A 12776-nucleotide genomic window follows, 5' to 3' on the forward strand; every position below is an offset into this window, starting at 1 on the left:
TTAGGCATACAGCACTTCAAATCAAGTGCGTCCCAAACTGAATCGCAGGGAGCCTTGGAAAGTGGGCATCAGACGCTGAAGACCATATTAAAGGTGTACTGTCAGGATTGGCCAAATGATTGGGATAAAGGTGTCCCATTAAATTGTTTGCCATTAGAGATGCCCCCATAAATCTATTCAGTTTACTCCCTTTGAGTTAATATTCGGACATGAAGTGAGAGGTCTTTTGAAATTAATTAAAAAGAAATTAACAGGACCAAAGTCGGATATCTCACACTTGGATTATGTATCTGAGGTGAGGGAGAGATTAAATAGAGTATGTATATTAGTTAGCTAAACAGCACCTAAAGAGGGCAGAGCATTGAATGAAGCAAGTGGCAGGTAAAAACTATGAAATTTGATGTTTTTGTTCTGTGGTAATGCCATCAGCGGTAGGAAATCCCTTCAAAGCCAGGTTTAGTGCCCCCTTCAAAATGGAGAAAAAAGTAGAGTCAGGTAAATTATCTGATAAAGATGCTGGATATAAAAAAATTAACAGGTATGTCATGTGAATACGTTGTAATCTTACTGATATCGAGATAAGGAACTGGTGAAACAGGTGTTATTTCCTGCCCCGCAGAATGAGGAATCAAATACAGATGTCATGAGACTTGATGTGACGCAAAATCCTTTAAATAACAAGGAAGTCGTTGAAGAGTGGGATAGGATAGCGAGCTATCTGCTACAGGAGCAATGAAACAAGTTGACTGTTCATTGCAGCAGTATGAGGACATTTGCAGAACCATGATGGGAGGACTTACGATTTTGTGTTTGGGGTGGAAGTAGGGAACGCTGTGCTGATAAAAACAAACACTCCTGCAGGCTTAAAACTCACAAAGTCACCGAGGCCCAGAAGGAACTGAATGCGATGCTCAAAGAAGATATCATTGAACCAAGTAAGAGCAAGTGGAGTATGCCGATTCTGTTCGTTGCCAACCCTGAGGGGGCTCAGCGGTTCTGTGTGGACTATCAGAAGGTCAACTCTGAAACAAAATCAGACTCCTATCCAATGCCAAGATTCAAAGACGACATACGTAAAGTTTGACAAGCCACAAAGTTAGACTTACTGCATGGTAATTGGCAGGCAACTTTTTCAGAGAAAGTTTGTAACATTAAAAGGGCTACATCAAATCAAAGTGATGCTCTTTGGAATGAATAATGCACCAGCCACATTCCAAAAACTCATGAACCGAGTTGTGGCCAGATTAACGAAGTGCGCAGTTTATCTGTTAGATGCAGTCATCTTTAGCAAGTCATGGAAAGATCACGTGTTACAGTTGGCAGAGCTCATTGAACGATTACAAGAAGGAAAATTGATATTAAACAAAAAGAAAACAGAATTTGTGAAGGCAGATGTGACATTCTTGGGAAATTACAATGGACATGGAAGGTTGACCTCATGGAACACAAAGTCGAAGGGCTTTGAGATATTTCCACAACCATCCTCAATGAAAGAAGAGTTTCGATTTTTTTGGGACTGAGTAGATTCCATTGGAAGTTTGTTCTAAACTTTAGCAGCGTGGTGGAACTGCTGATGGCTTTACTAAAAAAGGATACAACATTTTGGTGTAAAGAACAATTCCCGCAGGCATTTGAGGATTCAAAAGCAGCATTAACTACCGCACCAATTTTAGCTACACCAAATATTTTGAAAATCTTCAAAATTGCGATTGTCGCTAGTGATATAGGAGTTGGAGATGTTTGATGCAGGAACATGAGAATGGAATGGAATTGGTTACCTGAAAAAAAAACAAACACCCACCGGAAAGAAAGTGCTCCACTATTGAAAAAAGATTATTGAGTTTGGTACTGACCTGACAATATTTTATTGTTTATGTGACAAAACTGTTGTCGGAGATGAATGCATAAAAATTACAATTCTTTTGCATTTTTGAAAGATTTAAAGACTAAAATATGAGAATATTTCATTGGAGTCTGATGTTACCATCGTTTAAGTGCCAAAATATACATGTTGTGGGCCGTAAAATAGTGAAAGCAGATGTGTTATCGCAGATTTAAAGGAAAACGTGCAGATAAGATTTGACATATTCAAATGTTACATATGTGTGCAGAATTAATATGAAAGGTGTAAGTTAGATTAACTACTTTTGCATTTCTTAGTTTTGGGATTCAGAATTACAGGAAAAGAAATGAAGGCATCTTTCCATTCTGATGCATCATTTATTTTTACTGCGGCGGGGTGGGGGGGGGGGGGGGTGGAGGTGTTATGCAGCACAAAGCATGTATGGTCACTTTAAGACAGAATGAGTTTTGCTGAATATAATGTACAGCCAGAGCTGCCAGCTAATGCTGAAAACGTGTTGCTGGAAAAGCGCAGCAGGTCAGGCAGCATCCATGGAGCAGTAGAATCGACGTTTCGGGCATGAGCCCTTCTTCTGTTCCTTCGATGCTGCCTGACATGCTGCGCTTTTCCAGCAACACATTTTCAGCTCTGATCTCCAACATCTGCAGTTCTCACTTTCTCCTGCTAGCTAATGGTAAGGCATTTCCAAATGTGACAATTGGCTGGTAAATGGATACTAGAGTTTTGGTTGCTGTTTTGATAACAATTAGTTTAAATAATGCCCAGGATACCAGAAGATAATGGAATTTGAAGATTATTGTTTTGATGTGTGGAAACCAATCAAATTATGAATTTTTTTGTGTAATGGGGAGTATATACACCTGGCACTTTGAACATTAGACAGAGAGGGACTGCTGAAGAGCCGGAGAGGTAATTGGCCATCTAAAACACTCTCTATCAAAGATACATTTTCATGTAAAGCCTAGTCGCAGTTAAAAAAAAGGAAGGTGACCCATGGATATCAGCAGCTGGAAGAGTGAGGACAGCGGAGGAGACAGAGACTGTGTGGTCTTCAGATTAATTGAATGTAATGTTTCATACGTGGGTTATAAAAACAGTGTTTGTTTTCGAGTTAGAGTCAGATAGTCAGCAGTTAAGAAAAAGGGGTCTTGTATTTGTGAATAGTTCATGATCACTATTAAAGTTAAGAAACAAAATTGTTATTTTTCATTCCGACCAGCTTCTGCACTCCATAGAGAATATCATGCTGTCTTCTCGGAGGTGGAAGGTGTCTCCTTGAGATTTCACACAAAGCATTTTGCTTCCCTGCTCACCGCGAGAAAACCACGTTAAAGTCACGGGTGTATCACGAGCAACAGAGCCACGAAGAACAACATGGAGCAGACTGTCTGTATAGCCTCTGCTCCACTTGTTCATCATGCCAGAGCATTAATTAGGAGACAGTAAGGAATGCAGATGCTGGAAATCAGAGTCGGGAGTTTGGTGCTGGAAAAGCACAGCAGGTCAGGCAGCATCCGAGGGGCAGGAGAGTTGATGTTTTGGGCACAGGTTTTTCATCAGGAATCAGCAGTGATTACCTCATTTTGACTCTGTGTAAGAGCATTGAAAGGCTGAATGGTCTCCTCCTGCTGTCCCCATGTCAGTGTCTCAAGGGGCTGAATGGCCAACCCCTGTCCCTGTGTAAGTGACTCAAGGGGCTGAATGGCCAGCCCCTGTCCCTGTGTAAGTGACTCAAGGGGCTGAATGGCCAACCCCTGTCCCTGTGTAAGTGACTCAAGGGACTGAATGGCCTCCTCCTGTCCCTGTGTAAGTGACTCAAGGGGCTGAATGGCCTCCTCCTGTCCCTGTGTAAGTGACTCAAGGGGCTGAATGGCCGCCTCCTGTCCCTGTGTACGTGACTCAAGGAGCTGAATAGCCAACCCCTGTCCCTGTGTAAGTGATTCAAGGGGCTGAATGGCCTCCTCCTGTCCCTGTGTCTCAAGGGGCTGAATGGCCAACCCCTGCCCCTGCGTAAGTGATTCAAGGGGCTGAATGGCCTCCTCCTGTTCCTTTGTAAGTGACTCAAGGGGCTGAATGGCCTCCTCCTGTTCCTTTGTAAGTGACTCAAGGGGCTGAATGGCCAACCCCTGTCCCTGCGTAAGTGACACAAGGGGCTGAATAGCCTCCTCCTGTTCCTGTGTAAGTGACTCAAGGGGCTGAATGGCCTCCTCCTGTCCCTGTGTAAGTGACTCAAGGGGCTGAATGGCTCATTCCTGGTCCGATTGGACAGGGCTAAGGGCCTGATTGGGTTACCCCTGGTTCCTGATTAACAGCTCGATGTACTGACAAGTGTGACGATGCTGCAGCTTTAAGACATTATTTTGTCCTGGTTTCTTTTAATTGAGAGATTGAATGATCGTTACCAAGATGGTTAGTTAAAGCCACTGAGTAAACAGCTAGGGAGGCCTTGCGTTTATTTTAATGCAGCCTGAATGGGTGTGGCCAGCTCTCACAGATGAGGATCTCTGGGTTTTGGTTTCTCAGTAACATCAGAAACTATTGGCGTCTCCAGAGAGTTATAAGCTTCGGTGACTAACTCCTGGCTGTTACTCTCTCTGACCGTTTTTTTTTTTCTCTGGATGCTGTTTTATTTTCCCTCCCGGAGAATTGTATGTGAGAATTTTCTTTTTTGCCAAGTGGTTGTGTTTATGGGATCTGACTATATTGGTACAGTTACTTAGTAATAGGACTGTATCTACTATTCTAATAAGTTTTCAAATCGTGTTGTTATTCTAAATTCCTCTTTCTTTGATAATATTTTCATGATAGTGCTCAAATAAACTGTTTTGCTTAACATCGAATAGTTTCGCCAATCACGCTACTTCTGAACCAGTTGTTTAGAATAACATAATGGTTGGATTTAAAATATCACTTCAAAATATTTTAAGGAGCTCTGACCTGGTCCCTAACACTGGAATCCTTGCTTCCTGTGCAATAGGCAGGAGGGTCTGAATGGGCAATCCCTCTTCTTGTTCAGTACTTTCAATGGGCTGAATGGCTTCCTCATATTCCTGTGAAGTGAGGTTGTGATGCTGAATGAGTTCCTCTGTTCCCTGTGAAATTAAGCAGAATCTCACAGTACTGTTATATGAATGCTACATATACTTTCACAGCACAAGCCTGAATGTTGTCCAGTTCTTGATGCACATGGACACAGACTGCTTCTGGAGCTGACGGGGGTACACATTGTTGGGAACATTGAAAAATCTTCAAGAAACATTCCCACTCCTGATCTTATGCTGGGAGAATGTCATTGATGAAGTAGCTGAAGATGTTTGTGAAGAGTTAGCTAACCTGAGGATCGCCCACAGAGATCTCCCGGGACTGAGACATCCACCACCACAAACACTTACCATTTTCCCGAGATAAACTCCCCACTGGTTGGAGTCAATGTTGATTCCCAAACTAATGCAATTGTATTTAGCTCCTTGACGTCATCCTCAGTCAAGAACTGCCTTAATATCAGGGCCAGTCACTGTTATCTGAATTTTTGTGTTCATATCATATATTCATAGCAACAGGTCATGGTTTAGGAGCAGGGAGTGCTTATTTCAAACATAGGTTATTGAATGTCAGCAATTTGCTTTTCCATTATGTTAGGAGAGCTAGATGACAAAGTTTTTAAAGAAGATTTGACCTGAAAGAGAGTTCAGGGCTATGAAGATTTAAACATTGAAGAGGGTTTCAGAACTACCGCAGATCAGCCATGATCGCAGTGAAGAGCAAGGCAGGCTTGAGGGGGATGGAAGTCCTGCCCCTGTTTATGATGTTCTCACATTCTGTTATTGGAAGGTTGATGGGTGTTATTCTCTTGGAAGGTCGATTATTCAATATTGCAGTCAGCGATGTGGGCCATCTCTTGGTGAGATATAGGGGCTGTATTCACAGTAACTCTGGGTCAACAACATGACCAACAAATGATGCACAGTTTGCAGAGAGGGGAATCTGTGTAAAGAGAGACGAGGGGCCTCTTTTATACCCAGCCTGGGTTTTCCAATTACATTTCTCAAATTACCTCAAACCTTGTATGACAGTACTGAGGGGCTGAATGGTTTCCTCTTTTACTGTGCACCAGTTTACAGCAGTAAGTCGTCTCCAACTGCTCCTGTCTCGCAGGTTTGAGTGGCTGAATGGAACATAGGAACATGGGACTGAGGAGCAGGAGTGGATCATGAGAGACTTTGACCCTTCTCCACTAGGCACTAAGATTGTAGTTGTGGTCTCAACCCCACTTTCTTGTCTGTATTCTATTATCCGTTACACAATTCCCTGTCAAGTGTTTAACTAACTCAGCCTTGAATCAGTGTGAACATAAAGGCATGATAAACTTCCATTGAAGAGAATTCTGACTTAAAAGATCATTTCAGAATTTCTTCTCATCTCTGTTATTGAATAAGAGAGTCATGCAACACAGAAAAAGACCCGTTAGTCCAATGTGTCCACTCAGACCAGATGACCAAATCTGATCTACTCCCATTTGCCAGCATGTGGCCAGTGTCCTTCGTCTTTAAGACACTTTTTAAATGTGCAATTGTACCGCCTTCACTACTTCCACTGACTGCACCTTCTGTACACACATCACTCTCTGCGTGAAACATTTGCCCTAAGGTTCCTTAAAAATTATTCCCCTCTCGCCTTCAACATATGCCCTCTTGTTTTGGACTCCTTATCCTGGGAAACAGACTGTGACTATTCAGACTATTCATGCACACTTTTTTTTAGCTTGAACACATTGCTGTGATGAGAAACTATGAGGCAGAGAGAGTGCAGCATTGGCCACTCTTTCTCGGGGAAAAGACATTTTCTTCCTCTCAGAGTTGAGTAACACAATAATATTATCCTCGCGCAAACTGGACCAAATGAAGTTGCCTTGAACATTGTCTAAACTATGTCTACATCACATTCCCTGCTCCATGTCGGAACATCGTTGCTGCTTTTTCCTTAGCAGAAAATAGTCAAGTTGAAATGTGTTTATATGTACTTGCAACATTTAAAACTGTTTAAGTGTTTATGCATTCAGAGTACCTGTATTAAAATGAAGGCATCTTAATTTTTAACAAATGCAGAAATTGCTGCAAAAACTCAGCAGATCTGTCAGCATCCAGATGCCTTTCAAATGTTGTTATTGGACTAGACTCCACCACTTCCTCTGATAGCTGATTCCTCTACATGACATGGTGCCGCTTAGGCCTGTTCCTGAGTGAATTTATTTTATAACTCTGAAAGTGAACATTTTACATCAATTATTCACAACTCTGAGACCTCCCTTTCTTTTAACTGCTTATTCCCCGACTCCAGGTCTATAACGATATAAACCTTCAATAAGATACTTATTAAAATCACATCAATGTAATTTCAAAACCGCATAGCAGCTGTTGTTTTTGTGTCTTCTTCCGGCTTTGGATCTTCCCGGGTCATCTTCTTTCTGTATACTGCGGATATGTTTCATATGAAAAGGTACCTTTGATAGAGAGTGTTTCCTAATATCTTGGATCTGTGTTGATGGCACTTGCTGTGTCTGCAATTTTCAAAATGCCTACGTTATTAATATCCACAACATCAGATCATCTCATTGGTTCAATTTTCGAAAAACAATAAATTCAAACTTGATTTGGTTTTAGTATCCTGGGGCATAATTTAAACTGATTGGTAAAATTCGAATTGTTGTCCAAAGAGCAACCAACTCAGGGATCTATTTCACAGACAAACGTTACATATTTTCAGTTGTCCTTGACAGTCTGGATCTGCAATCGTCTCGTATCACAGGTGCTTGTAAGTTCTCACTTCAGAACGGCATTCTGTCTCTCTTAAAAGGTCCAGTACACACTTTCAACTTCATAACATTAATACCATGATGTCAATGAAAATAAGCAGAGCCTATCCGGATTTCTCTTGCTTCATGGTTTGTCAATATTTCATTCACTGTGTCTGGTGTGTGTCAGGAGTTTTGTTGGTCTGTTGACGACATCTCATTATTCGACTCCATCCGTAGGAATGTATCAGTATTTCACTTGCCCACACTTGGGCGTGTAGAACGATTTCAGTTGTTTCTTGGGGACTGTGACGCTATGATAATCTCAATGTTTGTAAATGGCATCAAACCTGGAAGAACTGTGATGTCTATGGAGGAGAGTGTGGAACTCTAACAGGACAATCAAGCGTTGGTGCAGTTTTCGGGCAGATGGGGATCAATTCAGAGCAGTGTGAGGTGATGCATTTTGGTAGGAAGGACATTGAAACACAAAATAAAACAGGCTGTACAGTTATAAAGGGGGTGAAGGAGCTTTGCGTGTATATAAGCACAGATTATTGAAGATATCAGGACAGGTGGGGAGAGCAGTAAAGATAACAGGTTAGGTTCAGTGTCTGAGCTGTTTACAGGAGGAGGTGTAGGAGGGAGTCTCCGTGCTCCCTTCCTGGGAGGTGGTGGTGACAATGTGTTGTGATCCCATCCTCCTGCCCAGCGAGACCGTGGGGATTTCACCTGTGCCAGCTCGACACAAAAGGGAGATGGCATCATGGGAACGGCTTCAAAGTTGTGCCAGGGGGAAACGGAACTGCCAGTGGGTTTAAAGTGACCATTGCCCTTCACTGAACATTGTTCCTTACTCGGTCGGTGGGACGTGGATGTTTCAGAATCTCCACACGAGGCGTCCCGGTCCTCTCCGGCTCGTACCATGGTCCTCCCCACATGGCGGGGAAGTGGGCGAAGGATCTGATATCAGGAACTCCACCACCCGGCGTGGCCCTTTCTGTCATATTCTAGGCTGTTTCTCTTGGAAAGGGTGAAAGGGAGGGAGGGAGTGAGTAGGTGGCCCTGCTGTTGGTGCAGGTTTAGGTGGGGATAATGGCAGATGGTGAGGTTTTCAGAGGGAGTCTGTCGACAGTGTTGTATTCATGCAGTGTTATTAATATGGGGGATAAAGTGGACGTGATGACAGAGAGAGAGAGAGAGATACAGATAGAGAGACAGAGAGAGAGACAGAGAGGGGGGGAGAGAGAGAGGGAAGTGGGGGAGGGAGTCAGTCCACAGTTGTACCCATGCAACGTTATTAGTGTGGGGGATGCAGTGGAGGGAAGGAGAGGGTGGCAGGGAGAGGTAGAGAGAGGGAGAGAGAGGGAGAGAGAGTGGAGAGAGAAGGTGTTGCATGCGGCAGTGAGAGAGATGGAGCATAAGCCTTGTTCGGGGGTCGGTGATATAAAAGACATACAGTGAATGTGAGGGAGCAGAGAGAGTACAGTGACCCATATCCTGACAGAGCGGGGAAGGTTATTGGTGCTTGACCTGTATTGCTGGACAATTCTTCAAACCGCAGATACTGCACTGAACTGGATGGTGAGCTCAGTTCATGCTCGGTGTGTCTGGTGGTGTGGCCCCCTCTGGGAAGAGAATGGTCCCCCTCTGCACTAGCCCATCCCCCGGACCTCCATGCCCCTTTCGACAAACCGTGGTGTAATTGCCTCTTGTCTGCGATGCTCGGGGTAAACTGTGCAGAGCAGTTCCAACCTGAGATAGCTCAACCAGGGATCACGGAATATCCAGGGGCATCCGAGCTATTGTAAGTACCTCCAGCCATGATGGGTGGGAGAATCGGGCTGGCATTGAATGAGAGGGACACCATGGGGTGGGTGGATAGTTAATAAGGTGAGTTCAATAAGATAACCTCTGGAAACTAGCTCGTACAGACAATCCCTCTGACACACTCAATGAAAACGTCACTGAGACAAATTCCTGTTCGAATCTGCCAATGAGTCATAGATTCTGTTGAAACCAATTCCAGTTGCAAAGATGCAGAGCAAATGCTCATCTGACCTCACACCAATATCCCTTTTATCCATCTTTCCTGGGAAAACTGGCTCATGTTACAGGATGCTATCGAAGTGTCTACATTTCAGCATTCTGAATCCTGGGAACACATCCTTCCATGACACTGTCTCTCCGTCTCCCTCTCTCTGTCTGTACCCCAAACCCCTCCCATGTGGTGATATTTAAACTGATTCCCCCCGCCATTTCTCTCTGGAAGTGGGTTTCACGCCAACAGCACGCCGTTGTCATGGCACAATGGAGAGATGGAGCTGTAAATGGATGGGAGCTGCACATCCTGTCACTTCCAGCATGGGCTGTACGTTTCCCCACACTGGGCAGTGATCTAACGCAGTGTTACACAGTAATTCACTGGGGGTAGGCTACACAGCTCTACATGCTGAGAGGGTAACTGCTCCTGGTTTACATATCAATGCACTGGAGAGGGATACACAGCCCTACATGGTGTGAGGGTAACTGCTCCTGGTTTACAGATCAATGCACTGGGTGGTGTACGCAGTCCTACATGCTGGGGGAGGGGGGGGGGGGGGTGTAACTGCGCCTGGTTTACAGATGAATGCACTGGTTTGGTGTGCACAGCTCTACATGGTGGGAAGATAGCTGCTCCTGGCTTACAGATCAATGCACTAGGGTGGTGTAGACAGTCTTACATGCTGGGAGGTTAACTGCTCCTGGTTTACAGATTAGATTTTAGATTAGATTACATTACAGTGTGGAAACAGGCCCTTCGGCCCAACAAGTCCACACCGACCCGCCGAATCGCAACCCATCCATACCCCTACATTTACCCCTTACCGAACTCTACGGGCAATTTAGCATGGCCAATTCACCTGACCTGCACATCTTTGGACTGTGGGAGGAAACTGGAGCACCCGGAGGAAACCCACGCAGACACGGGGAGAACGTGCAAACTCCACACAGTCAATCGCCTGAGGCGGGAATTGAACCCGGGTTTCTGGCGCTGTGAGGCAGCAGTGCTAACCACTTTGCCACCATGGCGCCCACATCAATACACGGGTGATCACTGCACAGTTCGCTGTGCTGGTCGGACTATCTTGTTGAGGTTTATAGATAATGCAATGATGTGGTCAATGCAGCTCCCTATGCTGGATTCATATTTGTTTCAGGTTCACACATTAGTGTCCTGCTGTGATCTGCACACCTCCCCGTGCTGGACAGAAACGTAGCCTGTGCACAGTACATTATGATGGTGGGGTGGACAGGGCGGAAAGGTGATGGACAAGTCAAGGAGTTCCCCGGAACGTTCTGTCCCCAACATTCCATAACGGACATTCCCCGGAACGTTCTGTCCCCAACATTCCATAACGGACATTCCCCGGAACGTTGTGTCCCCAACATTTTAAAACTGCCATTCCCCGGAATGGTCTGTCCCCAACATTCTACAACTGACATTCCCCGGAACGTTATGTCCCTGACATTGTTTGTGAACGGCCGGACGTCAGTGAATTGAACAAACGATAAGATCCCTAGGGAAGAGATCCCGTTCCAGGGAAAAGGAGACACTGCTCCGAAGGCCCCTCAGGCAGTTAAAGGGATGAATATGTTTTCACTGCGTTTACATTTCTTCCCCACACAGGATCGACCACAATTTTCACCAAAATACAGAAATTCCCAAACGCCGTTTGTCTTCAAGAAACTGGGAGAGAATCCTTCAGGACAGCAACGTTTCCACCCTCCAAATTAGGAACTGGGAAGGAGTGTCTGCTCTTGAGTGATCGAGTGTGTGGGAATGTTCTAGAAACCATCTGTCCTTATGGATGTGTCTCTGTGTGTTTGGGGAGGGAGGGTTTCTTGTGATTTATGTCACTTTTTTGTCAGTAATTCCGAACTTCCCATTTGTTATTCCAAATCCAATTATTTTAATAGATCCCTGAATAGAGGGACATATTTGAACCTCTCACTGGTTCCCCGATCAAACAGGTCCCTTTGCCTCCAGGCTGATGGATAATGGGTTTGTTTTCCTTCCTCACAGTTAACGTAATGACCATCTACGTCCTGCTTTATAAAGATTGTGGATTGTCTCCATGTGTCAGACGTTACTTGGGGGCCATGGCAGCGGCGGATCTCCTGGTCATTATCCTCGACCTGATCCTGAGACACATTCCCATTGTTTATTGGCAAAGGTTTTATTTCCTGATGTCCTCCGTCCCTGTGTGTAATATCCACGCCATCCTGCTTTATGCAGCCGCTGACTGCTCTGTCTGGTTCACCGTCACTTTCACCTTTGATCGATTTGTGGCCATTTGTTGCCAGAAGCTGAAAAGTAAGTATTGCAGTGAGAAAACGGCGGCTGTGGTTCTGGGAGCAGTGACTGTGCTGAGCTGTTTAAAGGACATTTCCTGGTATTTTATGCTCACGGCTCGATATTGGCTGGAGAACCGCCCCTGGTTCTGTGATGTAACAGACGCTGTTCGTTACTCCAGTGTCTGGGTCACAATCGAGTCCCTCCACCACATTCTAACCCCGTGTATCCCATTTCTCCTGATTCTGCTGCTCAATGTTCTCACCGTCAGACACATTGTAGTGACCAGCAGAGCCCGCAGGAGATTCCGCGCTCACACAAATGGGGACGCTCCGTCTGGCACAGAAATGAGGAACCGAAAAAAATCCATCATTTTACTGTTTGTGATCTCGGCCAATTTCATCCTGTTATGGTCAACGTTCATGCTCTATTCTATATGGAACCGGATGTGGTATATTGTGTATACCTCTCTGTATCTCCATCCCTTTGTGCAGGAATTGGGCTTCATGCTACAGCTCCTCAGTTGCTGCACAAACACCGCGATTTATGCTGTGATCCAGACTAAGTTCAGGCAGCAGCTGAAGATTGTGCTGAAATATCCCTTCACCCAAATCCATCCATCCATCAAATTCCCTCATTAATCAATCAATCCGGGATTTTCTCCTTTCAGTTCAGTGTTTCAGTGATGGAGCAGCCTGTCGCTATGGTAACAGGGTAGCACGGATTTTTCCGGGGGTTACAGGGACACATTTCAATGTTTCTCACAACTCAGGGGCCAGTGAGAA

At 44.7% G+C, this 12776-nt stretch overlaps 1 protein-coding gene across 1 annotated transcript in view; it reads left to right on the forward strand.

Moving 5' to 3' along the window:
* Positions 1 to 12715, forward strand: part of LOC148139846 (putative G protein-coupled receptor 139) — a 57950-nt gene extending 45235 nt beyond the window's left edge. The window contains exon 2 of the mRNA XM_087980680.1: positions 11722 to 12715. Within this exon, the coding sequence (XP_087836806.1) occupies positions 11722 to 12632 (911 nt within the window). The 3' untranslated portion in view covers positions 12633 to 12715. The remainder of the gene's footprint in view (positions 1 to 11721) is intronic.
* Positions 12716 to 12776: the final 61 nt, after the last annotated feature.

Source organism: Chiloscyllium plagiosum, unplaced genomic scaffold (assembly GCF_037043375.1).
Source record: "Chiloscyllium plagiosum isolate Xiang-an unplaced genomic scaffold, Cpla_swu_hap1 HiC_scaffold_37, whole genome shotgun sequence".
In the NCBI taxonomy this organism is placed as follows: domain Eukaryota; kingdom Metazoa; phylum Chordata; class Chondrichthyes; order Orectolobiformes; family Hemiscylliidae; genus Chiloscyllium; species Chiloscyllium plagiosum.